At 33.2% G+C, this 26,964-nt stretch overlaps 3 protein-coding genes and 1 non-coding gene across 10 annotated transcripts; 3 read left to right on the plus strand and 1 right to left on the minus strand.

Moving 5' to 3' along the window:
* Positions 1 to 388: 388 nt before the first annotated feature.
* Positions 389 to 7,042, minus strand: RDR6 (RNA-dependent RNA polymerase 6). Of its 4 annotated transcripts, XM_090312956.1 has the most exons (5): positions 6,905 to 6,975; positions 6,581 to 6,804; positions 5,549 to 5,648; positions 1,899 to 4,621; positions 389 to 1,566 (listed from the first exon to the last, which is right to left on the minus strand). In XM_090312956.1, the coding sequence occupies exons 4-5, from the start codon at positions 4,611 to 4,613 to the stop codon at positions 691 to 693; spliced, it is 3,591 nt and encodes a 1,196-aa protein (XP_090169082.1). In that variant the 5' UTR covers positions 4,614 to 4,621; positions 5,549 to 5,648; positions 6,581 to 6,804; positions 6,905 to 6,975; the 3' UTR covers positions 389 to 690. The 4 variants fall into 4 exon arrangements, with proteins under 4 accessions (XP_090169082.1, XP_038885334.1, XP_038885339.1 ...); XM_039029406.2 differs by lacking the exon at positions 6,581 to 6,804 and having other exon boundaries at positions 6,905 to 7,042; XM_039029411.2 differs by lacking the exons at positions 5,549 to 5,648; positions 6,581 to 6,804 and having other exon boundaries at positions 6,905 to 7,042.
* Positions 7,043 to 9,935: 2,893 nt separating this feature from the next.
* On the plus strand, positions 9,936 to 15,088 carry LOC120075711 (DEAD-box ATP-dependent RNA helicase 15). 4 transcript variants are annotated; one of them, XM_039029333.2, is made up of 12 exons: positions 9,936 to 10,143; positions 10,275 to 10,393; positions 10,676 to 10,776; positions 11,600 to 11,772; positions 11,889 to 12,120; positions 12,312 to 12,430; positions 12,990 to 13,046; positions 13,127 to 13,311; positions 13,692 to 13,836; positions 13,920 to 14,003; positions 14,079 to 14,142; positions 14,692 to 15,088. In XM_039029333.2, the coding sequence occupies exons 2-12, from the start codon at positions 10,281 to 10,283 to the stop codon at positions 14,700 to 14,702; spliced, it is 1,284 nt and encodes a 427-aa protein (XP_038885261.1). In that variant the 5' UTR covers positions 9,936 to 10,143; positions 10,275 to 10,280; the 3' UTR covers positions 14,703 to 15,088. The 4 variants fall into 4 exon arrangements, with proteins under 4 accessions (XP_038885261.1, XP_038885262.1, XP_090169223.1 ...); XM_039029334.2 differs by having other exon boundaries at positions 9,971 to 10,143; positions 10,279 to 10,393; XM_090313097.1 differs by having other exon boundaries at positions 9,983 to 10,143; positions 11,460 to 11,772.
* A 3,066-nt stretch (positions 15,089 to 18,154) lies between these two features.
* LOC120076596 (uncharacterized) lies at positions 18,155 to 19,394 on the plus strand. The gene has a single exon (XM_039030471.2). The coding sequence runs from the start codon at positions 18,366 to 18,368 to the stop codon at positions 19,212 to 19,214; it is 849 nt and encodes a 282-aa protein (XP_038886399.1). The 5' UTR covers positions 18,155 to 18,365; the 3' UTR covers positions 19,215 to 19,394.
* Positions 19,395 to 23,172: 3,778 nt separating this feature from the next.
* Positions 23,173 to 23,244, plus strand: TRNAG-UCC (transfer RNA glycine (anticodon UCC)). Its single transcript has one exon. It is a non-coding gene; the product is annotated as a tRNA-Gly (tRNA).
* Positions 23,245 to 26,964: the final 3,720 nt, after the last annotated feature.

The raw sequence follows: 26,964 nt of genomic DNA on the forward strand, positions 1-26,964 counted from the left end.
TTCTTAACAGAAAACTTTTGTTGTCAGATTCAAATTACAATTTTGTCTAAATTATATATATTAGAGGAAGAAAAAGAACACTTTGACGTTTGTTACAAACTTCAAAATTATAATGAAATTTGTTAGGATGTTAGATGAAAATTGTGACCTTTAATGGTGTGGAGATGGCAAGAAAGAAAATTGAAATATGAACATCTATTCTAGACCACTGCCTCACTTATTTCAAAATCTAATAAACATTTGCTTCTTGACACACATTCATGCGGTAGAATGGTTTGTCATACTCCTATATAAAATACTCTATTTGTAGCTTGTAGATAAAGAGTAATATTTCAGTGCATCATCATGGGAGCACCTATCTTTGTGTAACTCACTCCAGCCACTCATATAGTCGGAGAAGATTCAGAATATATATATATATATATATAGCTTACACCTTTTCTTTTTACACACATTTTGAGATTTCAGAAACATCAATGGCAATATTGTTTCAAGTAACAAAACTTCCAAATTTATAGTACAGATACAACTTATAAGATATTTTGAAGCGTCCATTCTCACTCAATGGTGCTACTGCGACATTATACGCTACAACAAGTTTACATAACAACTGTGTTCTATATTGGCAGAGTGGTCTTGCAGCCAAATTATCTGAATCAGCTACAAAAGCGCGAGAGCCCTTCACGATGTTCACATTCGATTGGAAAGATAACTCGCCAAAGAGTTAATCGGCTTTGTTGGGTCAAAACTTTTTGTCCGTTGGCATTTGATCTTGATCCGTGCAAGATAATCAGCAGCAATCCAAGGAAAGCTTAACATCGGGACAGTCTCAAGAACGTCTGGTTCTCGCAGCTCCATTGATTTCTTCAACCAAGTTGGATGGTATGCCACCTGATACCAGGCCGATGCCTTTCTTTCATACAATGCATTCCGTTCATCATCAGTGAGTTGCTCAATCTCTGGACCAATATTCTCAAAAACTTGCCTGAACTCTTTCTTAAGAGTGCTATAAGAATGCTTAAGCTTCTCCTTCAGCTCTCCTTGCTTCCTACTACTGTACTTTGGCATGGACCAAATATGTCCAGTGACGATCTCTTCTTCCCTGTTAACTTTATATTGTCCCAGTAAACCGCTCAGCTGACCGTCATACGAGCACTTTTGATTCCATGCTTCTGCAATGAAATCTTCTGCTCCTGCAACTTCGAGATCTACATCGTAATGGACATCCCCAGGAGTAAAATTTAGCTCGCATGATGTGATCATATCATCATCATATGCATCTCTAATTCGGCGGTACATTCTTCCCAGAATTTTGGTGGACTTGTATGATTGAGTATCTTCTTTCCCCATAAAATCTGGATATAGTTTTGGTTTCAAATGGGGAGGCATGGTCACAATCTTCCCTGTTTTGGGAAAATCAACTGCTGTGGCAGCTAATTCAGATAACTGAATGCAGTTCTCATCCAAAGCTCCATACTCGCTGCGGTCAGCATGAACAACATGCGCATTGCATATTGTCCCCAGACTCTCGTTGATCATATTCTTCGCGAAGAACTCCATTATATCCTATAGAATGACAAGATCAAAACCATAATAACAAAATATATTGGAAGAAATTTAGCCGTGCTGGCTTAATTGTCTAGATATGTCACTCACCGCAGCAAAATTACATTCTTTCCATACAGTCGAACTAAAAAAATAATTAATAAAATGAATACTAAATAAATAAATTTAAATATTAAAAAATATATTATTATTATTATTTTTAAAATAAAAAAAACCACCCAACAGCGTAGGCATTCAAGTTCATGTAAAGAGGTTATGTTTAGAGTCCAGGAAGAATTAAAGTATATGAAGAACAAACCATTGGTAAAAAAGATTGAGTTGGAGGACAATACCCATCGAGTAACTTGACGTGTAAGAGTCTTTACTTCCGCTGGAGCATACTCCATAGGTGGCCAACTTCTTTTACTAGGTGGAATGAGATTTTCATCCCAAGTAATAAAGTAGAGATCCCCATCCAAATCACTTCCAGAAGCTTCATTTGTATGGGGTCGTTCACCATTTTGAGGAAACACGAGGCAATCGTACATATGATGCAACTCGGGAGCATCAACTGCTTCAAGAATTCTCACATCACCCGGATGAAGGCACGGATTTTTGGCTATGACTACAGTCCCTCTTACCACAGTAAGATTGTTCTTTATCTCAGCAAAGAGAGACCCATGCTTGGAGAAACACTGCGCAAGCAATGGAGTGGATACTTGGATGAAGCATTGGCCTTCTTGTAACACACCACTCTCGTCGAAACACCCCATACACCACCTCCCCTCAGTAACAAAGATCCTAGCTTTTTCCCTAAGGCCCCAGAGCTGCGCTGCTCTTATACACATTAGCATGCCCCTTAGATGAGGTTCGGTTCGAGGTTCAAAACCAGCACTCAACATAATTGCTGCTGCATTTCCTTGTTCGGCACAGGATGCAGTGAGAACATCAAACGCGACATCTGTATCAGTGATCATTCTGTCCAGCTTCGAAACCATGGTCTCCTGCATACTCCAGAAAATTTCATCGGGAACACTTAGTGTAGAAAGTAGGGTTATAATCTGCCTATTAAGAAAACCTGGCTGAAATCTAGTCCATGAACAGATCTCCAAGATTCTATGATCCGATTGAAATTTATTCATGCTTGGCCTTAAAGCAAGTCTGATCCCATCACCCTTGGATGGCCAAGTGGCAACAACACCTTTGCAACCTGCATATCTAATTTGGTAAGCGCAGGGTGGGGTCCCATCCAGTTTTAATTTGTCTGCAACTTCCTGCGCAAGATCGGGAGTAATGGTACCTATCCCATCAGAGAAAACATATCCGTTCCTCTCGACATCAGGAAGATCGTGATTGACCATGTTTCTTGGAACTTCAATTGTTGCATAAGTAGATGAAAAGCACTGACCAATTCTAGCAGCACACTTTGCAACATTTTTATGGGTAAATCTCCCCATCCAACGTAAAATACTATCAACTGTTACATTTTTGCATTCAGAAAAAAACCAAGCTGATTGGTCCCTCAGTTGGTTGGATGAGTATGCCAAAAAGGAGTATTTTCTACCACACAAGTAAAACCCATGTTTCAGAATATGTTTCATCCTTCCAAATATTTTAGTCTTCTGGGGAAAGGAGCTTGAAGTAATTTCCTTTACTATAGGGGCAACATAATAGGTATAAACATGCGAATTGATTTTCTTCATGCCTTCATCCATGAAGGTCACCCTGAGGAACCTATCAGCAACATCCTTGAATCTTCTCAAAACCCTATTGGAGAGTTCGACTTCAGGTGGAAAGCAATACGCTTTTGATGGAGTTATTACTAATCTCCTGATTTCAATGATATCTACCTGCCCTTTAGATCTTTTCCAAAGTCTTGGGTTTTTCAACAACCATTCTTGTACAAGGTTTAGCCTCTTACAGGCATCCGGTACAGGACGTCTATAAGCATAAATATGAGTTAACGCAGCCAAATTAACTTCATTTGGCTGGTTTCTTAGCAAATCAAAGAATCTATCAGACATTTGGTGCTGGTTGATTATCCCTTTGTGCATTACGGCATTTATTAAAAATAATATCTCAAAGGACATGTCTTCTTTATAATGGATGCAAAAGAAGTGATCAGTCATTTGCACTCCATAATCTGGTTCATTCAGGATCTTGGGAGGGCGGTTGAGGGAGGCCTGGTGCACTCTTTGTTCTTTTAAATAATTCATGGCATTATTCAGCTTGATACCATAGCGGGGTGGGACTGAAACTCTGTAAGTATTACAACGACCAATAGCTCCACTAGTCGTGAAATCAGTTGTCCGGATCCATGGATCGTCATCATCCAACAAATCATACGGAACTGATTTGGCAATATCGTCATCTGCAGTTCTATACCAAATGCAGGGTGAAGAAGTAAGTTGCAAGAGAATAACATAACATGACATATCCGTATATCTTTTGATCTGATTAATGTCCCTCACCAAGAACTCCACTTTGTAATCACACTTCAACACTGTATGCTTGTTGTTATCTTTAAAAGAGAATGCAGTATCCTTCGTGAAACAAAATTTACAGGTTCCATCAAAGGGATCCACTAGAAAATTCATTCCACTGGAAGGCCCTCTCCAAGCAACCGAAAATCCATCATGACAAGTTAAGTTCCCTATATCAACTTGCACATCAGATAACTTAAAGGGAACCTTAGTCCTCCGCCTCTGATTTATATGGTAAGGACTCTCAGGCCCCAAACTCACCTTCAACAATTTATCGTTCAAAAATAGCTCACTACGACCTGCAGCATGTAGAGCCCCAGCAGCAGAGTCAGGTGAGGCAAAATGCACAAATGCATGAGGCACCACCTTCTTGTAATCATCAGATTTTAAAACATCAGCGACATTACTGATATCAAAATCTGGGTACGATTCTGGAGGAGTCCAAGAAGTTTTCAATCTACATCTGTCCACAAGCCCAATCTCGGATTCGAGATAACTCATAAGATCTCTTGCTTTAACATCACTGTCAAATCCACCAATGCTTACTTGAGTTACCACTATCTTTTCACTTTCTTCCGATCCCATTTATTTCTCTGATTGAGAAAAACAGAATGCAATTTCAATTTCTCGTTATACTTGACAATTAGTTGGGAGGTTTTCTTTTATAAACAAAATCTTAAGATGATGAGCACAGTATACATAAAACAATTCTAAAGTAAGCAAACCCACATAATAGATTATCAGTTCCAATGAATCGAAAAAATAAGACCATTCCATCAATCCAGGAAATCGAGGGTTGAAGAATTCACCCTCAAGTTGTTAGTAATAAATGCCCAATAACTGATTTCTCGTATTCTTTTGAACTTATCTGATTCTTGTAAAGTCATATATATATATGGGTCCAGTGGACATGTAGGCTAAAATAGGGTCAAACGTCAATTTTTATCTACCAACTCTTAAAAGCAAGAGAATAGCTTCCATGCAGAAAACATAAATAGTTTTTCTGGAAGTGGTTCTGAATTTTGACCACGACAATGCTTGATGAGTTTTCCAAAATAATTTTATATACACTGTTTTTTTATTTCATCTATAAATCTAGAAGTTTCCTGAGAAAAACTATTTCCCATAGAACATATGAACTGGTACGCTAGGGATCAATTCAGATGCACGACAGCAACATGTTCATGTATGAGGAAATTTATAAGTTTTCATAGTCTCATGCTCTATCAAAATAAACCTTCAATGGCCCTGAATGATCATAAAACATTTCAGGAATTCTCCCCCCACCACCACACACACAAAAAAAAGGGTTCCCTCTAGTCACATGATCTCATAGTCCACTCTTCCAGTTCCAAGGTACCAGAAATTCCACCAAAAATGAATGTGTCAGTATATATGTGTGACACTTATAATACTACAAGTGGGCAAGAATTAACCAACATTATAACAAAAAGAAACCAACTTCATATATAAGAAAAGTTGAACTGCACTAAAAGAATATTATGGTAAAGCATTGCTACCTGTGATCACCTCTCACAAGCTAATAGGGGCAGGAAGGACTGTGATCTTTGTTTGCACGGTAGGGAAACTCCTTAGTTTGTAAAAGCTTTGTCATGGATCCTTTTCAGAATGAGTGAAATTCAAATTGAATTGTTTATTGGGAACATGTTAGCACAAAAAATGATGGTCGAGTCCACTGCACTACATTTAACAAGATTGAATTTAACACTAAAAATACATTCCACTCCTATGACAGCCTGCTTAAACATATCATAATTTTAACACTAAAAATACATTCCACTCCTATGACAGCCTGCTTAAACATATCATAATTCTACAACATATGATAACTCTTTTTTTTTTTTTTTTTTTTTTTTGCATCTGTGAGTGTCTAAGCTAGCTTACATGCACTTCAACTAATCTCACGGGATAACCCGCCTAACTAATCTCACAGGACAACCAGCCTAATTATAACTCTCTCAGTATTCATCTCTAAGAGTTGGCTATAAGGAAGGAGAAAGAGGTTTGCTGAGACTAAAAGTACACCGTCAAAAAGGTATCTTAACAAGAATTAAACACGTATTTACAATTTTCAAGAAATTAACTGCCAAAAAGTACAACATTCTCCTATTGGAAGATAGTGACACTAACTATAAAGCATAGATACGAATATGGATACAATAGGATATGGAAATACGTCAACATCATTTTTTATATATTTTTTATATATATAAACTTAACATAAAGATACTAATGTAATCCACCAAAGCATAGAAGACCAAATTAATAACATAAAGGTGCTTGATTTAATCCACCAAATACATATTACATTCATCCAACAAAACATTCATAATTCAACAAATCAAAACAAAGTAACTAGAAAAAATTAAAATTAAAGGAGGAGCTTGAGTTTATGAAGGGATTTGATGATTGACCTTGGCTTGAGGATGAAAATGCCATATTATCTAACTACTTACTTGATAATTTAAGTTAAAATTGAAGGAGGTTTCAAAAGAGAGTGAAAAAAAGAATCGGAGAGCTTCGAAACTGACCAGCGGGGGGGAACGGTGTAGGGCGTCGCTTAGTCGAAGAATATGAAGAAGATGGGGGGGGGGGCGTGACTCGTGCGTTGAAGACGAAGACCGAAGAGGACTGGATCGAGAGGAAATCTGATGGGAGATTGTCAGAAACAAACTTATTTCTAAACATTCCTAGCCCACCAAACAACCCATCATAGGATAAACATCAAACGGTTTCACCCATCCTTTCCACCACACTTTATTGGCATTCAAACAAAGTTTCAGACAATATAAAAAAAACTCCAGTTTCTTAAAGAGAAAATGAAGAGGCATTGTGAATCAACTGAAAGAACTAACCTTAAAAGGCAATAACCTGCGAAATGGGTTCCTCTAGTTGGGATTGGCAAGAATCAAGAAGGCTTGCAGATTGCAGAAGAGTGGGAGCATTAAGATTGTAAATATATAAGCTGAGGAGTACAGTTGGGTAGCTTCTGGAGTAAGGTTTAGGAGTGAAGTAATTTGTGGTGGAATATTGACTGAGAGTGAAGCTGGAATCGAGTCTTTCATAATTCTTTTCTTCGTATTGGTCTTCGTATCTACGCTATTGTCTCTATTCTTCGTATTGGTTTTGTTTGTTTCTTCTTTGTGCTTTTTGGTTTGGTTATTGTCTCTGTACCTGTTTTTTTTTTTTTTTTTGAGTTGTTCTACTTTCGATTAAACGTAAAATTGTACAAGATACTTCTTTTTTCGAATCAGCTAACATATTTGAATATACCTATGTGAATTTGTTTTGTTTAATATATATATAGTATGTTTTTTAGGCAAAGATTATCCTAAAATTAGGATAATTAGTTCTTTAATATTTTACATTCATCGTTTTTTTATTCTATAGTAACTGACTCCTTGTTTTAAACGGCCTCACAATAGTTGTTTTAAATGGCAAAACGACTTAAAATATATTCAAATATAACGGAATGACACTTTCTATCACTATGAAGATAGACGGTAACATTTTGTTATATTTATAAATAAATTATCTAGTGTAATTAAATGTTTGTATAAACTCCAAATTTTATTAGAATGAATGAGTTTATTGGATATGTTTTGCACTTTTTTTCTTCGAACTAGTTGGTGAATTAGTCAAATTTAATAGATAAGATAGGGCTATGTTTCAAAATCAATTGACTTTAAAATATATTGTTCATCTTTCTTATAAACATAGTGAGTTTCTTTATTTTTCCAACTTGGGATCATCAACAAAAATGATGGTAAAAAATGCGATATTTGTTTTAGTTTGTAATCCAATTTGATGAAATTGGAAGTTTTGGTTCAAAAGGGATATAATCTTACTTTTCACGAGTCAAAGTTACTATGTTCTCCTTTGTTTTCTTAACCATCAAAAATTTAATGACGTAAACAATTTTCATGATATATTTTGAGAAAAAGTACATGGTAGTGACAAATTTTGTATTATATATTGTTCGACGAGATTTTCATAGAAATTTGATTTGTTGAATTTGAATTTGTATTAATTTCAATATGGCGAGTAAAATCTCTAATATTTGACCATTTGATACTCCACCTCGAAAGGCAATATTTGATCATTGAGATTGTTGATCTTATTGGATGATTGGCTTTTGGCTTGTTAATCGGGTTCGATTGACCCCTAGCTTGTTAATCGGGTTGGATAGGTCTTCGACTTTTTGGGTTTGAAAGTTTCCCAATCTTCAAAGATTCATGAGAGTTATATTATTAAGGGCTACTTCAATCTATTGGTTCTAAGATCTTCAAATTTTTAATGTTCAAATACTCGAGGCTTTATGAGAATCATATTACAAGCTTCAATTTTTGGAATTTTAAATGTCAACGTCTGGAGTTATATTTTTTGTAGATTATCAGAGCTTGACAGGAGTTATATTTTTTGTAGATCATCAGAGCTTGACAGGAGTTATATTTTGCAGGTCTTCAAATCTTGATATAAGTTATATTGATAAGATATTTGGAACTTTAAAGCTTTACGAACTCGATAGTTTTGGTTTTGAAAACTTTAGAGATCGAGAGCTTCGATTTTCACTTCAAAGCTTGAGAGCTTTAGTTCTTCAGTCTTCAATTCTTTCGAACTTCATCTTGGGTTTAGTGCCTCGGTGCTTTTGCATTGAGAACTTGATGCCTCTATGTATAGAGGTTTTCTATTGACCTTTTATGGGTTTGGGCCCAAACTTTTTATTTGGCCCAACTTTCACAACGACCTTTTTAATTATGTTGGATTTTGGATCCAATGGACTTCAATTATTCGACTCGATTCAATCTATAATTTCCACAATAGACTTGGCTGCGAGGACGTGACAACATGTGATTAGTTGAAATTTATAGTTCAACATATACAATTCGACACATAAACCAATGCGTCGAAATTTGTCATTCGTCGTAATACGATTTTTTTAACTTCATAGTTCAATAATATTTATCTGGAACAAATTTTAAAGTTCACCAGTAAGAACAATACTTTTCAAATAACATGAGTGTGTTTGAAGTCTGTCCAAGGTTCATCGATATCTTGTATAACTTAATTTTTCTAACCTATGTTTTAATTAGATAGATATATTTGTTTTTCTCAACCACTTTCAATGTCTTATGATACCTCATAGGATCAAATACATGGGCATAGTTCATGGTTATGAACAATCATGTCCCACAACATTTTGTTCATTCACACATGATAGTAGCGATTCAACATTTTTATAAAAAAATATTTAAACTATTTTCATCTTTAATAAAAAAAAAAATGTATACAAGTGGTATACAACTACGGACTCTAATTTTAATGACATGTCATATTTGTCAATCGCATCAACATCGTTGCTTACAAAATCATACAAAATGCCCATATTGCCTAGTTCGAAGCATTCTTTATTAATTATTTGAACCACACAAAAATATACAACACTTCAAATTTTTATATTTAAAAACAATAATACGTCAAAACAAGATTATTTCAATTAATATAAACTAAAAACTCTCACCAAAGATATTAGAGATTCAAATTTCATATATTGTGGAAAATCCAACCACCATCCTCTAATTAGTAATTAAAAAATATATATATCACCTAAAAAAACGGAAAACAAAGATAATATATATATATATATATAATGAAATGAAAATATGATAACCTCTAATTAGTAATTTAAAAAAATATCACCTAAAAAAACGAAAAACAAAGATAGTATATATAATGAAATGAAAATATGATAATAGTTCAGTGGGGACTATCACATTTATCTAATAAATAATTAATTTTTGCCCACTAGCTGTCATATTAAAAGGCGAAGTTATCGTTAAAGACATGGTAAATAGAGGTAGGCGGCAAGGGTACTTTGGGTAATTCATATAAGTATTCCGCCCTTATAATGGGGCTTTTTATTTTTCGGAACCCTAATAATCCCCTTCCGCTCTTCCGCTCTTCCGCTCTTCCGCTCTACGATCTTTCGAAAGCCAGGTCTTAACAATTTCTCTCCGGCTAACTTAGTTTTCCTTTGCAGACTTTTTGTAATCGCTTCCCTAACTCTGAAGTTCAGTTCTTAGCAGGCTAGCAGGTAATCTCAATCACTCTGTTAGAACCCATAATTTCTTTTTCCTTTCTGTTCTAAACCCTAGTTTTGATACTGGGTCGGATTTACTTTCTGTGAACTCGAAATTCAATTTGTTTTCTGGGTTTTATGTGTAGGAAGAAATGGGAGAAACAAGGGACAACGAATACGAGGAAGAGCTCCTCGACTACGAAGAAGAGGAAGAGAAGGCCCCCGATTCCGTTGGAGCTAAAGTCAACGGTGAAGCTGGAAAGAAGTGAGTGGTCTTCTTTTGCACCATCTTTTGCTTTGTTATTTATAGATTTGTTTATGGGTAACTCATGGTTCGATGTTTCACCAAGGTTTCTTGGACGCCTGTTATGAAATAATTTGAGATTTGGTAGTAATTTTATCCATTTGGTTTAGTTTGGAGTTAAGGAGGTTGGAACAAGTAGTTGTTTGAGCTTGGAGTGAACTTAAATGAGATGATTTCTTCTTCATACTACATGTTTCTTGCAAAATTTAGATTTTGACCTTCTTTCATTGGCTTCGCTCTCAGGGGTTATGTTGGAATTCATAGTTCGGGATTCAGAGACTTCCTATTGAAGCCAGAGCTTCTCCGTGCTATTGTTGACTCTGGATTTGAGCACCCATCTGAAGGCAAATTTCTAATATTTATTCGCAATTGTTGGATCTTAAACCAAAGTGACCATTTAAATTAAACTGGCACAATTACTCTTAAGTTTTTTATTAGTAGGATTTTAAAGAAACATCGTTAAGTTTGTACAGACAGATGCAGTAGCAAACTAACCTGCAGTAAACGTCTGTGGAGTCTGGTTTCATTTTGGAGTTCCGGGGTTTTGTATAGGAATTATCAACTTATCATGCCTTAAATTGGACAGAGTTAATTTAATTGAGTGTTGCTTTGGTATATTTTACGAAGGGTTTTTAGTTCATTAAGGGGTTTTTAATTTAATCGAGTGTTGCTTTCATATATTTTACGAAGGGGTTTTTAGTTCATCAAGGAAACCTACCATGTTTATCAGTTCTTACTATGCACAGTTTTTGATGTGTTCATAACATTAATTTAATGTTTCCTTGAGAACACATGATGCTATAAATCCATAACTGTGCTTCAAATAGAGAGAAAATCATAGGTTTCATGAGCAATATAATTTGCACAGATTGACGCACACTAATACTTCAACTTGGAATGCTGGTCTTTCTTGGTTATGATATTTCTATATGTTCTCATTGCTCATATGTCCTCAATGCTTTATTATTACTTGCTCTTCATAATGGCCCGTCTTAGATGTTTATATCAGTTGTTTAATGGTTTGCAGGTAATAAATTAATATCATAATCTTGATTTCGGAGCAATATATATGGTTTGATAAACCTTTCACATAAAAGGATCGGAGACGTTATAATTTACTTACCAACGGTTCATTTGGTTCGATCCTTTTCTTTGGTTCTTCATCAGTTCAACATGAATGTATTCCCCAAGCTATCCTCGGCATGGATGTTATTTGTCAAGCTAAATCTGGTATGGGTAAAACTGCTGTTTTTGTTCTGTCAACACTGCAGCAGATTGACCCTGTTGCTGGTCAAGTTTCTGCCCTAGTTCTGTGCCATACTAGGGAGCTTGCATACCAGGTGCGTAGATGTGATGCATGTCTTTTTAAATCTGGATGCTCTTGAAGCATATATAGTATTTAATTCCTTGCAATATATGTATATCTAGCCCTGACACTTTTCTTATACCCTTTTAGATCTGTCATGAGTTCGAAAGGTTCAGCACTTATCTTCCGGATCTGAAGGTTGCTGTCTTCTATGGTGGAGTGAATATTAAAATTCACAAAGATCTTCTGAAAAATGAATGTCCTCATATTGTTGTTGGAACACCCGGAAGGATACTGGCATTGTCAAGAGATAAAGACCTATCCCTGAAGAACGTCCGGCATTTTATCTTGGATGAGTGTGATAAGATGCTTGAGTCACTTGGTATATTTTCTTTTAACAATCGTTTGCTCTTCAAAGTTTTGTTGGATTCTCAACTTTATAATAAGTTATTTCAAGTTCCATACTTTCTTCCCTTCATCCTGGTCCTTTAATTTCTCATGGGCTACTTTTAAATACATGTATATTTTGGTATTAGCATATTTTCTTATTGTGCCCCTACATGTGGTCTGCAGATATGCGGAGGGATGTACAGGAGATTTTCAAGATGACTCCTCACGACAAACAAGTTATGATGTTTTCTGCAACACTCAGCAAAGAAATCCGCCCAGTTTGCAAGAAGTTTATGCAAGATGTAATGTCCCACAGCTAGTAAACCTTGAATTTAGAAGTTTTTTTCCCTTTAAATTGCACTTTCTCCTAGAGTTTTGCAAATTGTGGTTCATACGGTCGGGTTTCCTACTTTCTTGTCATTGAAGGGGGGTCTGTTTTAGTACTATCTTTATCCGCTGTCACGTACAGCTTGTTTAGGAATTAACTAGTGAAGTGGAGGGAGTCATAGTTGGTTATACTGTTTAGTGGTTCTGAAGTAGTTGGTGATTGAAACTCACTTCTTTCTTCTACTCTCCATTGTGTGTCACTTGTTATTTTTTATTGGGTTATGGTTGTTGGATTCTGGTTTCAACTTCCAACTGTGGGGTCAGGAGTGTCCAAGTTAGGGGACAAGAAAGAAAGTTTCCTTTCAGATTTTTGTGTATTAGTGTAATTGTCTGCATCTGCGGCATTTCTTGGTGTATCTGCAAGGGGAGGCAGAACAGTTGGACCACAATGTTGATTCATGGGATGAACGTGCTCTTTCATTTCCTTCATCTTGAGGAAGTATTATGATTTACCGTGACGTTTATTCCTTTCAGCCAATGGAAATATATGTAGACGACGAGGCAAAACTGACATTGCATGGTCTTGTCCAGGTACATGGTTGTTGACACTGTATTAGCTGTGAATATATTGTCTTTTTCCCTTACCTTAAAAGTTGTTTTTGGAATGTCAGCACTACATCAAATTGAGCGAGATGGAGAAGAATCGAAAGTTGAATGACCTCCTTGATGCATTGGACTTCAATCAAGTGGTTATTTTTGTTAAAAGTGTTAATAGGGCAGCTGAGCTGGATAAGTTGTTGGTGGAGTGTAATTTTCCCTCGATATGCATCCACTCTGGCATGTCTCAGGAAGAGAGGTAGGTCTGACATTGTTTCTTCAGTTTCAAAATTTTCATATTCGTTTCTGCCTTGGTATATTGATTTTCCCTTATTAATGTTCAACTAATGGGTATGTTTAGATGTTGATCTTCAATTTTTTGAGGATAGCTATGGACCAATGGTATAGTTACTGAAGTGGTGTTGTTTATGTTTGACATTTGATTGCTGCTTCATGTTCTTATCCTTGTTTATTTATCTTTAAATTTGAATTCTCTAGATGTGGAACTATAGTCCCTGCAAACTGTTATACTTTATTAACGTTCTTTGGTAGGAAGCTGTGAAATTGCCCATTTCATTTGTTATTTAGTGGTTGATCTTTCATGAGATCAATGACTAATATGGAAAGATGATGTGCCAGGTTGACTCGATACAAGGGTTTTAAGGAAGGACATAAGCGGATTCTTGTGGCTACAGATTTGGTTGGTCGTGGAATTGACATTGAACGTGTGAACATTGTTATCAATTATGATATGCCAGATTCTGCTGATACTTATCTGCACAGGGTAAAGTGGATCATGCCTACTTTGATTTTCATTATATATAAATTGTGCTTCCCGGCTGTATAATTAGTTTGAATATCTTACAGGTTGGCAGAGCTGGTAGATTTGGCACCAAAGGGCTTGCTATTACTTTCGTATCATCTGCAGCTGATTCTGATGTCCTCAATAATGTATGTAATTTCTGCTTGTTATTTAGTGTGGCCGTTATATGGGTGTTTTCTTAGTTTTTTTTTGGTTATTGCCAGGTTCAAGAAAGGTTTGAAGTCGATATTAAGGAGCTTCCAGAGCAGATTGATACATCCACATACAGTACGTTTCTTTTTTTTTCCCCCTTTTATGAGATTATTTTCCTTTATGAACCCCAGTTTCTCGAAGCTGTGAAATTTCCTTTGTTTAATACTATTTATCATCATTCATTTTACTTTTTCCCCTGTTCAAAATGAATTGGATTAACTTTTTGCTCATTTAGATGTGGTTTTTTAATGGGCAAACCTGGGTATCTTTTTATTATGTAGTTGTCATTTGTCAGTCAGTTGCAGTTGATTTTTAATGGTAAAATTCAAAGTAACGGCTGGTTTACAGAAACATGTTGATGATTATATTTTCTGTCAATGCATTCTTTTCTCTGTTGGTCCGGTCTGTTGTCCACTCAGTTGCATTAGTTCTATATCCAAGTTTTTAGGATTTTGGAGGACTATTTTATCATCTGGCGGCATCTTGTAATTCTGAAAGCTCCACGTGCTTTTAGATACAGAATGTGTCCAACTATTATTAGACCATGGGGGCAATAGGGTCTTCCATCTGTTTATACGTTATTCGTACTGGTTAAAGCCAATATCTTGCTCTTTTTGGTTGCAGTGCCATCATAGATGTAGAGATCTTCAGCATAGAATATCAGCTACCCAAGTTGGTGAGGGTGGTTCACATGTCATTGTGGTTTGATTTTGATTCGAACTAAAAATGGATGAAAGCCACTGCGCACTAGCTTTGATGTGAGTGAGGGCAAATGGTGTATGCTCTAAATGTGGTGGTGTACGCTGCCATTTGAGTTTATTGTATTCTAATTGCTGGGGCTGTCTTGCATGGGAAGTCTTTTTATTATGCACATTTTATTCTGAATCACGAATGATAGAAATGATGTAATACTTTAGATATCCCTTCTCTGCAAGACTAACAATTACGGTAGACTGTTGGGTAGTATTTGCAGTGATTTTTATTAGATTCGTTATGTGAACTCATTTCACTTAGTTCCATAGCCTACCTGTGTTCTCTTGTCTCACTGCCCTATTGCAGATGTTTTGATGTGGATTTTTCTGAAGCGTTATATTATGCGGAAATAAAAAAAAGATCAAGTTTTGGGAATGAGATGCTTATAAATCAGATAACTGAAATTGAGATGCGGTTTGTGTTAGGTTTACCCATGCATGCGATCCTAGAATCTCTCTTAGTATTTTTCAGTTTTCAATTGACTTTTATTAAGCTCCCATTTGATAATGTTTCCCATTTCCGTTTCTTGGTTTTTAATAACCAGAAACAAGAATATGTCGACTATTTCTGTTTTTGGCGCATGTATGTTATATAACATCCATTGATAAGTTGGTAGGTTAGTTTGAGCTGATAAAATGGATGAATGTTTGTTCCATCTTAAATATGGTGTGACATTGAGTGATTGAGGATCTCTGTCAAGATGAATGAATTGTTTTTCTTATTTGTCGGTTTTAAAATAGAATTTTATGTTCTCTAATATTTTATATCTTAGAGTGCATGGTTATTGAGATTTAATCTAAAAATGGTAAATTTAATACTGCATAAATAGGCTGTATAAAATAAATCCAGACAAGGTCATTAACTACCAAGGTTTGTAAAATAAAGTATCTTGTATTTAAAATGGTTTAAATTATCTCTAGATTAAGGTAGATGAGCAATCCTTTGCGAAGAAATTCTTGAACGAATAAAGTCCATGAATCATTCTTATAAAAAAACTTGTCTGGTCTACTACCAGGTTGAAGAAGCATCATCGGTATCTCGATGCTACACATAATAAATAATTTGACCAGCAATCTCCCTCCATGGATTTTTAGGGCGTCTATACAAGTCTTCTAGTTTCTCTTTCCAACAGACTAAGAGACCCCTCATCTCCGACCTCTTTTCATGTGCCTCCTCAAATGATGTCGTTTTACAAACATTTAATTTTGTTTTTCATTTAATATTCAAGATTTATAGTCAAAATCACATTTAGTTTTATTGTTTTCACATTTGACATCAAAAGTTGTGCCCAATATATCCCAAGACTTTTTATTTGGACTCTTATAAGTCTCTTAAATATGTTCCATATCTACTCTATCTCAGAAATTAAAAAAACAAGTTTAAAAATTTAGACCAAAAAAAAAAAAAAAAACTCTAATTGTACCTTATTATTATTATTGTTATTAATTAATTTGTTGTTAATAGATACATTAATCTTAAAAGTGTACTTATTAGATATGAAGTTAAATTTGATGTCTAATATAACATTTAATTTTTAACATTTTCAAATATGTTAAGAATCTATTACATACAAAAATTGAAAAATTCAAGAACATGCGAGACTTTTATTTAATTTTCTTTTTTGAGTTCAAAGATCATTTACAAACACAAACTTAAAAGCTCATATACTATATTTTTATTTTTATATAAATTTGTGTCCCATGATATGAAATCTTAGATCTACCACTATTTACGATGTCTCAACTCATTCCATTCACAACTTTCCAAACAAATAACTCCTAAAGTCTATAGGTTAACCTTGTAATTAATCAATTTTCAGAACGAAAGGTATCTAATTTTTCATAATGTTTATTATTGTTTTTATTAGTACACGAAAAGGGTTGAAAAAAATTCGAACCTCCGACGTCAAATGACGTTCATACCAATCTCGGTCGAGGGGTTCTTTTTTGAGCATAGATAAACATTATAGGGAAATTAAACACCGTTCATCGGTAAACTTTTTTGGCTTAATTTTTAACTTCAACATAGGAAGTTTTTCACTCATAAATGTGAAATGCTTAAACGGAAGCTAAACGTGGAGTTTCTATGTATGGTCTTGATCGACTAAATATCACACGTAAATATGAAAGAATAAAAGGAAGCTGAACTGTGCTTTTATTTTATTTCATTTTTTTATCAATTTTTTTAATACAAAACAAATGTTCAATTATACACCTTTATTCCCTCTAATATCTATTTGATTCTTCCACATTTTGAAAGTGTTTACTAAATTTTGAATTTTAAATCGAATGTTTAATTAGTATTTTAATTTTAAAATGACATTCAATTTTGTATTTAATAAATGTTTTATATATTAATTTTTCAAGAGATTAATTGATAATTTAATTATAAATTTAAATCTTATGATCACTAAGGTTCTTTTCGGTAACTATTTGGATTTTAGCTTTTAGTTTTTAAAAAATTAAACCTATAGATACATTTTTCGCCTCTAAATTTTTTGTTTTTTTTCCTTTTATCTACTTTTTACTATTATTTAGAAAAGAATCAAGTCAAGTTTTGAAAATTAAGAAAAGTAGTTTTTACTTGTTCGTTATTTGTAGAATTTAACTATGAATTCAACTTTTTTATTTAAGAAAGTTACAAACCATTATAAGAAATTGAGAAGAAATATGCTAAATCTAAAAATAAAAAATAAAAAAGTTCAAACGGTGCCTAACTTTTAATTTTTTTTTTTTAATAGTCCTGTAATTCTTATTTTTATTTTTTGAATATGTCAAAAACCTATTAGACAAAATTAAAAGTTTAGAGATATATAAATATTTTAAAAAATTTAATTAACACAAAATTGAAAATTCAAAAACAAAATAAATACAAACATAGAAAATTTAAACTACAAACAAATTTTAATAGTAAAACCCGTTTAAAGAAACATTTATCGTAAAACACAAAGTTAAAATATTTTTGTGAATTTATTTGGTGGAAACTCCAAACCCAAAATTGCATGTAGGTATATAATCCAAAACTCTCTTTTTTGTATTTTCCAAATAAACTATACATCAATATTGAAGAATCTAGTCAAAATTTGAAAAGAAATGAGTTCATAATTTTTTTTTTTGACAGACTTCATAATAAAACATTTATTTATTCATTTTTTTCCTTTCCTTTTTATATCAAATCAACTTCATAATCCACACAAAACCCAACAACGCAACACACTGATAATCAAACTTTTGAAAAGGCTTAAAAAATAAAGTTCATTAAATAGAAAAAAAAGCTCAAGTTAGTAATGTTGTGTTCTTTAAAAAAAACCCCCCAACAAAACCAAAGATGGAAAAGAAGCACCTTTCTGCTTCTTCATCAAAAATGGCAGTAAAAAAACCCAGTCTCTTTTTCATCTACATTTCCTCAGTTGGCTCATTGCTCTAATTGGTTAATTTACACTTCTCCCATTAAATCCTTTCAACTGCCAAATACCCCCCAAAAAAAAAACTCAAAAAATCCTCTGTTTTCTTCTCTGTTTCTTCTACTCAAAAACCGCCATTGAAATGACCTCCATAAGCTTACAAGAGCTCCATCTTTACCACTCCATTGACAGAGAAATCTTCTCCCGTTTGCTCATCAAGCTCTCTCGAGACCCCGCTCAGTCCCTCCTAATCATCTCTCTTTGGCTATGGCTCGAAGAACAGGGCTTCACCAATTTCATTTTCAGAATCATGCCTCTCTCCGACCCTTTATTGAATTTTCTAGCCAATGAAGCTGTTTTCTGTCTCAGCTGCTTAGATTCCAACAATCACGCCACCGGGCCCCACCCCACCGTACTTCCTGCCACCTCGACGGCGGCCGGAAGAGAAATTCCGGTTGAGATGTTCATCCAAAACCGTTTCAGGGCAATCAGTGGGGTGAAGTACTTTCTCACTCATGTTTGTGCTCGGATTTTCACAGACATTTTGGAGATTGTTTTGGGTAGAACTAATTCTCAATCGAATGAGGCTTTAGTGATTCATGGGTTCCCACATCCGATCTTTGGTTCGATCACAATTATCCCCAAATCCTTGGACCAAAATTTTCCGACCGGCGGGCTGTGGGGGTGGCCGTCCGCAGACGGCGGAATGTCGGAAGACGATCGGACTCTGTTTCTTACATTTTCACGAGGTTTTCCGGTGACGGCGGAGGAAGTGAAGGGGCTTTTTGCAGAGGCATTTGGAGACTGTGTTGAGAGTATTCAAATGGAGGAAGTTCCGGCCGGCGAGCAGCCGCTGTATGCTCGAATGATGATGAATTCGGTGGTCGCCGTCGATCAGATTCTCGACGGGAAACGAATTGCTAAGTTTCGTATTAATGGGAAACACATTTGGGCTCGAAAGTATGAGCGGAGATCGGAGTTATTGATATGAAACAGAACAACCCATTTCGGAAAAAATGAACATCTTTGTGGGTTTTGAACAAAAATGCCAACTTTGTAGTTTAACTTAAACAATTTTCACAAATTTCTTCTTGTGCGTGTGTGTGTTTTTGGTCTCCTTATGTTTCATGCTGGCTTTGATTTACTACAAAACTACACATGTTTTTCTATAGCTTGACTTTTACATTCTCTAATAATTTAACATTCTCAACTTTACCTACAGATCATTCGTTAATTTAGAGATGATAATTGGTGACTTATTTACTAAGTCACGTTCGTACATTACGAACTTTTTGTTTTATTTGTGATATTCTCTTGATTGTGTTGGGTATATAAAGCTTGAATTCAATGGAGGAAAGAAGGGATTTATAGTACCTATTTAATGACTAATATTTGGAATAAGAATCTCTCTGAACATTTTTTTTAGTACAAGAAGAAGAGAAAAAGGAGACATTTTTGCTTTCTTCGTAAAAAGAAAAAAGTTGTCAGATTTATAGTAGTGGTCGAAGATTTGAACGGTTTAGAAGGCAGGTAAGACATTACAAATCTTGCTACAATGTTTTTTTTTTCCCTTTCAACCATAATGTTCTTACAAAGGTCATTGAACAATACAACAATTTCCTTGCTGCTTCCAAAATGGTTTTGTATAATAACCTTTTGGGTTTACATTGCGCAAAAGCTTAGGAACCTTGTACATGCCACTTCCCTATAAAGTGATCAACTTTTTTTAAAGTTCTCGAAATAATGAATGGTCAATCTATTTTACCATTCGATCGCAAATCACTTTCATTTCTTCATCTCTTCACCGTATAGTATTTTGATTTGAGTTCTCACTATTGTTAACTTCCATCTCGAGATGGTTTTAATAAAAACCGAATCACGACTCACAATGTCACCTAACAATTTTGAACTATTACATATATGACATTTATAGACATCTGTATCCACTAATTATAATTAGGGACATGACACATTTTTAAATTTAAACTACTCATCTCTAAGCGTTAATTTATTTATTTTTAGTTTCAATTTACTTTTTCATATTTTAATTACTTTTTCTAATCATATATTTTTACATTGGTTAATTTTGGTTAAATGACCACTTCAGAGGATACTGGAGAGAGAACAAAGTTAGATCTAAACCAAATAAAAAAGAAAATGCACTAAATTCAGCATTTACTCTCCCTTTTTTTTTTTTCTTTTTTCTTTTTAAAAAAATTAAATATGGTGAAAGGGAGAAAGTTAAACTTGGAAGGCAATTGAATAAAAGGCTAAGTTATAGAAAACGCTCTTATTAAACTTTCAAAGCTTTCAATAAAATTCTTATACTTACAAAGAAAAAAAAAAAAAAAAAAACATTTACAGCAAGTTTTTGAATGGAAATCGTTTCAAAAATACCAATAAACTTTAAAAATTTCATAATACCTTAAATTTTGGGTGTAACTATTCTCTTGCGTGTACCACATGGCACTTTTATTTTATTTTATTTTTTGTTTTTTTTATAATGATTTTTTATTTTTTTTATTGGGTGTAAAGGGTAGGATGTTGCACTTAATCATTTTTCTTTTAAAAATGAAAAATTGGGGACAACTGAAAGCACCCTCATTTGTGCATCCCAAACTGTACCTAATAAAATATTGTTACGTGGTAATTTGATTTTTTCAATATTATTTTTATGATTTTTTTTTTTTGTGTGTAAAGAAGAGGGGAGCATAGTAATTGGGTGTATGCCTAATCATTGCTTCTAAAAATATTCTTAAAGTTTCAAATATTGCATTAATACTTTTAATCTTTAATAAAGTTTAAAAAAGTTGGTATTCTCATTTTATGAGGAAAATTTGTCAAAAACTTCAAATAAATATACTTTTCATTTACTTTTAAACGTTTCAAAACTTTCATTAAAGTTATCTTGAGTTAAAAAATAACAAATTAAAAAAAATTCATACAATTTTTCTCATTTAGAAATAACTAAATATGATGATTCACTACTTCAAGTTAAAATATAAAATTCCATAAATTTCTAAAATCAAGATCTCCTCTTAAAACTGTCAAATGATGAAAGAATATCATATCTTCAATCTATCATGGAGAACATTTAAAACTGAGCATAGTAAATAAACAAATTGAACATTAAAAAAATTTAAAAGTATTATTAAAATTTTTGAAAGTTAAAAATATATATTTTTTAAAATAAATTAACAAGTTAAAGGATATTTTCTATAATTTAACTTTTAAAAAAATCCGTTTTTCCATAGCAAAAGAGAAAGATAACTACATGTAGTAAAGAAAAATCTAAAATGAAGAACGAAACAAGTGAAGTAAACATACATACAATATAATACATTAATAAAGAAGAAAACAACATTCTAAATATGTTATTCACTATTTTTCAGATTCTAAATTCGAATGCTGAGAAATAATATTTGAATAATACAACCAAAATATGTTTAAGAATTAAATCGAGAGAGAGAGGGTACTGCGAAATTGAATCTTCCAATTTTGCTCTGTTAAACTTGAAGAAAAATTAGGAGAATGGGAGTGGAAAAAGAAGTTGGAAGAAACTCAAAATCATTTTCTAGATAAGTAGGGCAAGCTTCTAATCGTAGTGGTACAAATGATCCTAAATTTTATCCTTTTTTTTAAAAAAAAAAACCGTTTTCAAATATTTATAAATATATCAAAATTTCACAGTTTACCTGCGACAGGCCGCGAGATCGTGATAGATTGTCTATCCATGTCATGATAGACACATATAGTCTATCGTAGTCTATTGCAATCTATTAATTTGTAAATATTTTCAGCAGTTTTGTCATTTAAAATAATTTTCCTTAAAAAATATATATATCTTTTATTATTATTTTTTCAAAAATTGTAATATTAACTTTATCTTTTATAAATGTTTCAAAACTACTATAGTTGTAGAAAATTGTTCGAATGTTGATTTTTCAAAAAGTACAACTGCTAATAATTATTTTATAAGGTACATCAGTCTCAAACGGAGCCTAAGTCGGGTTGGTTGGAGGTCGTTTTTCTTTTTCTTTTTGAATAAGTATATAAATAATACATATATGCTAAAATCATGTTTATTATATAAAAATAAGTTATTCACAGCCACATCTTTTTCTCTCAACAAAAGCTTTTTAAATATTTCCAAATGTTTTCTCTTTTCCTTTTTTTTTTCTTTTTCTTTTGTTTTTCATTTTGTATACAATTTATTTAGAATATAATTAATTAATTGATTAATTAACTAATTATATTAATTTAACAAAATCAATATAATTACTTATTTTAATAAATTAATAACAATCTACAAAAGTGTTTCCTTAATTTATTTTTACAAATAAAAAACTAATTTTAATCTTAGTTATTTTAACTTAGTATAAGTATTATTTTTTAATACTACTTTTAAGTAATTGTACAATTAAAATTATTTTATTATTAATTAATCTATTAAAACTATATGGGACTATCAAGGCTAATTTCATAGGATAAATACAAACATAATTTGTTATTTGCAAATCCTAACAACATTCCATGCACAATCAAATATAACAATTTTTTCTAGCAATTTTATATGAAGACATGTTATTTTCATACTTTTTTATCAGACATCTATAGAAATTTAAACCAAACGTCCCTATGAATCAAGTTGTTAATTGGTAGTTATTTAACGTTTAACCATGGAAAAGATACAACCATTTTTATCGTGGTTAATTGGCAATAAAATATACTTTTTAAACTTTTGTATATGACTTACTATTTTATAAAATAGTTTATTAATTATTTTAGCAATAAACTTTATCCTTTTTAATTATACTGTTTTTTTTTTAATTTTATAAAAGATTTTAATTATGCCAAATTGTTAACGCTATTATTACAGATCACAAATGAGAAAAGAGTTATTGGGTATAGAGTTGCAGAAAATTAGTATTTGTTTGTAAACAACAGCAGCGTTTGTAGTCCAACGGTTAGGATAATTGCCTTCCAAGCAATAGACCCGGGTTCGACTCCCGGCAAACGCATTATTTTTTTCTATTTTTTTAAATTTAAATTTAGTATTTATATACCATTTTGAGTGTTTTTAAAATTTGGTTCATTTTAATACTTATATTTTCAAAGTATTCATTTTAATCCTTATACTTTTAAGAAGCAATCATATTGATTTCTATTTATAAAATTTCTCACCATAAATTTTAAGGAAAAAAATTTAATTTACATCCCTAAATTTTAGATTTTAGAGTTATATCAATTTAAATTCTGAATTTTTGTATGTATCAATTAACACTCTCGTTCAGATTTATATAATTTGAAAAGTATAGTGTGAAATATATAATTATTTCAGTTATACTACTAAATAGTTAAATTTAGAGTCTTTCTTAGAATTTCACTTGAAAATCGCTATGTATTCATTTCTTACACGTGTTAGACTTATTGAAATGTTGGATCAAGAAAATAAATTATTATAATTGATTTATGGGCGGTTTTGAAGAAAATCTTAATTGAGATTCTAAATTGATTCACTTTTGAAAGTTTTGGAGTTTAATTGATAAAATTATTAGTTTCTCACTACATTTATCCAATGGAAAGTAACGAAAAGAGTAAATTGATGCACTTTTGAAAGTTTAGAGTTTAAATTGATACAATTATTAGTTTATAGTTTAAATTAATGCAGCCTCCAAAGTTTAGGAGTGCAAAATTATATTTTTCATAAACTTTATAGGTGTTAAAGAAAATCATGGTTTATGGTTTTTCCTAGTTAGTATTTGCCTTTTCTATTATTCTCCTTTCAGGTAGCATCCTATTGTATTCTTGGAGTCTATTTATTCTTTATTTCATTTTATTCTGGTTTAGGACATACAACCCAACAAACTCCGACTTGGACTAAAACTCCAATGGATAAATGTTAAGTTTAATGAGAGAAAACAAAAAGAATAAATACAATAAACTAGGGCATCAGATACCCATTATTTCTCCCACTTGCCAAAGTTTAGGAGTGCAAAATTATATTTTTCATAAACTTTATAGGTGTTAAAGAAAATCATGGTTTATGGTTTTTCCTAGTTAGTATTTGCCTTTTCTATTATTCTCCTTTCAGGTAGCATCCTATTGTATTCTTGGAGTCTATTTATTCTTTATTTCATTTTATTCTGGTTTAGGACATACAACCCAACAAACTCCGACTTGGACTAAAACTCCAATGGATAAATGTTAAGTTTAATGAGAGAAAACAAAAAGAATAAATACAATAAACTAGGGCATCAGATACCCATTATTTCTCCCACTTGCCTTAGTTTTAAGTATCTCGTAGTCTTAGTCTCACTAGGTGACTCTCGAACACTTTAGCCGAGAGGGCCTTTGTAAATGTATCTGTGTGACAATCACGTCTCCTCGGTGTACGTACTTAGCTTCTATGGTGGATTCAGCAATACAACTTTGCTTGATACTCCTCCATATTATAGCTCCTCTGTTCAGAGTGAATACTGACCCTAAAGTAGATTTCCTAAAATCTAAATAGCTCTGAAAGTCAGAATCAGTGTATCTAGTAAGGATCAAATCCTTAGCACCATACACGAGCATATAGTCCCTCGTTCTCCAAAGATATTTTAGGATGTTTTTAACAGTAGTCCAATGATCATATCCAGGATTGGACTGATATCTGGTGACAATTCCAACTGCAAAACATTTGTCGGGACGAGTACATAGTATGACATACATTAAGCTCCCTATTGCTGATGTATGTGGAATTCGTTTGATATCCTCAACTTCTTTAGGTGTTTTAGAACTTTGTTCCTTTAGACAGATGAATTCCACGTTTGAAAGGCAATATTCCTTTCTTGGAACTTTGCATTTTATATCTAGACAATATCTTGTCTATTTAAGATGCCTAAAATAATGCTAAAGTTCTGTTCTTTCGATTCTGAACTATTTGGATCCCAAGAACATACTGCGCTTCACCCAAATCTTTCATTTGAAATTGCATAGCAAGCCATCTCTTGACATTAGCTAGAAATTCTACTTCAGTTCCTATGAGTAGAATATAAGTAGAATTTCATCAACACATAGAACTAGAAAAGCAACATTTTTGTTAATGATTTTCTTGTAAACACAAGGTTCATCAAAATTTTGTTCAAAGGCATAAGATTTGATCATAGTGTCAAATCTTATATTCCAGGATCGAGACGCTTGTTTCAATCCATAAATGGATTGATTAATCTTGCAAAACTTTTGGTCTTGACCTCGTTCAATAAACCCTTATGGTTGAGACATATAAATACTCTTCTCAAGATAGCCATTTAAGAAGGCTGTCTTGACATCTATTTTCCAGATTTCATAATCATAAAATATAGCTATGGACAAAAGTATTCTAATAGACTTCATTATGACAACCGGAGAGAAGGTTTCTTCATATTCCACTCCCTCTCTTTGGGTAAACCCTTTTGCTATAAGCCTAACTTTGTAGGTTTGTACCTTTCTAGCTTGGTCTCATTTTCTCTTCTAGATCCACTTGAAACCGATGGGTTTTACCCTTTCAGGTTGATCTACAAGGTCCCAGACGGAATTGAAGTACATCAACTCTATTTCAAAGTCCATAGCTTTAATCCTCTGGTCCTTATCCAGATCTTCCATTGCTTGTTTAAAAGTTAATGGATCCTCTTAGCCATCATCTGGTATGATGACTTGAGTTTCATTAAACCCCATATACCAGTCAGGTTATTGTATAATCCTCCCACCATGTTGAGGCACTCTCAACTCTTGAGAAGGATGTGAAGTACCAGTTTCATCAATAACTCTTGTTGATGGACCTACTCGATAAACAACTCTTGTCGATGCATCTGTGATTTCTCTGGTCATTTCATCTATTACTAGCCTACTGCAATGTTGGTGATTCTTGATGTGGTCTTCCTTTAGGAATGTTATATTTGTCGATATAAATACCTTATCTTCCTGAGGATTATAAAAGGAACCACCTTTTGTCTCTTTAGGGTAACCTATAAATAGGTATACCTTTGAACGACGTTCCAACTTCTTAGGATTTTGCACCAACACATGTGCTGGGTATCCCTAGATTCTGAAGTGACGTAAACTACCTTTTTTAGAGAACCATGTTCAATATATATACTGTAGTCTAAACTGCATAACTCCAGAAAGAATTTGATAGATGAGTATAATTCATCATCGAACGAACCATGTCTAACAAGATTCTATTTCTCCTTTCTGCCACACCATTTTGTTGAGGTGTGCCAAGTGCTGTGAGTTGCGACTGGATTTCGTGTTCTATAAATTAGTCATGGAATATCAAGTCCATATACTCACCACCTCGATCTGATCGAAATATTTTGAGTTTTTTACCTAATTGGTTCTCAACTTCTACCTTGTATTCCTTGAACTTTTCAAGTATATCAGACTTATGATGCATTAGATAAATATAGCCATACCTTGAATAATCATCGAGGAAGCTGATGAAATATTCATACCCTCCTCTAGCTTTAACATTCATTGGACCACAAAGGTCTGAATGTATCAACTCCAAGGGTTCTTTGGCTTTAAGACCTTTTCCAGAGAAAGATCTTTTAGTCATTTTACCCTCAAGACAAGATTCACATGGCGGTAATGAATTATCTTCAAACTGATTTAGGCGACCATTCTTAACCAATCTTTCAATCCTAGTGAGATTGATGTGACCAAGTCTCAAGTGCCAAAGATAATTTTCCTTTTCTTATTTTGAGTCTCAACTATTTTAA

The sequence above is a fragment of the Benincasa hispida genome, chromosome 4 (genome assembly GCF_027475165.1).
Source record: "Benincasa hispida cultivar pf3 chromosome 4, pf3_genome.v1.1, whole genome shotgun sequence".
In the NCBI taxonomy this organism is placed as follows: domain Eukaryota; kingdom Viridiplantae; phylum Streptophyta; class Magnoliopsida; order Cucurbitales; family Cucurbitaceae; genus Benincasa; species Benincasa hispida.

Coding starts and splice junctions, on each gene's coding strand:
- RDR6 (XM_039029411.2), bottom strand. CDS start 4,613: ATGGGATCGGAAGAAAGTGAAAAGATAGTGGTAACTCAAGTAAGCATT. Junction 1,567..1,898: donor CACGTCAAGTTACTCGATGG/GTATTGTCCTCC, acceptor GTCATTCTATAG/GATATAATGGAGTTCTTCGC.
- LOC120075711 (XM_039029333.2), top strand. CDS start 10,281: ATGGGAGAAACAAGGGACAACGAATACGAGGAAGAGCTCCTCGACTAC. Junction 12,121..12,311: donor TAAGATGCTTGAGTCACTTG/GTATATTTTCTT, acceptor TGTGGTCTGCAG/ATATGCGGAGGGATGTACAG. Junction 14,004..14,078: donor ATTCTGATGTCCTCAATAAT/GTATGTAATTTC, acceptor GGTTATTGCCAG/GTTCAAGAAAGGTTTGAAGT.
- LOC120076596 (XM_039030471.2), top strand. CDS start 18,366: ATGACCTCCATAAGCTTACAAGAGCTCCATCTTTACCACTCCATTGAC.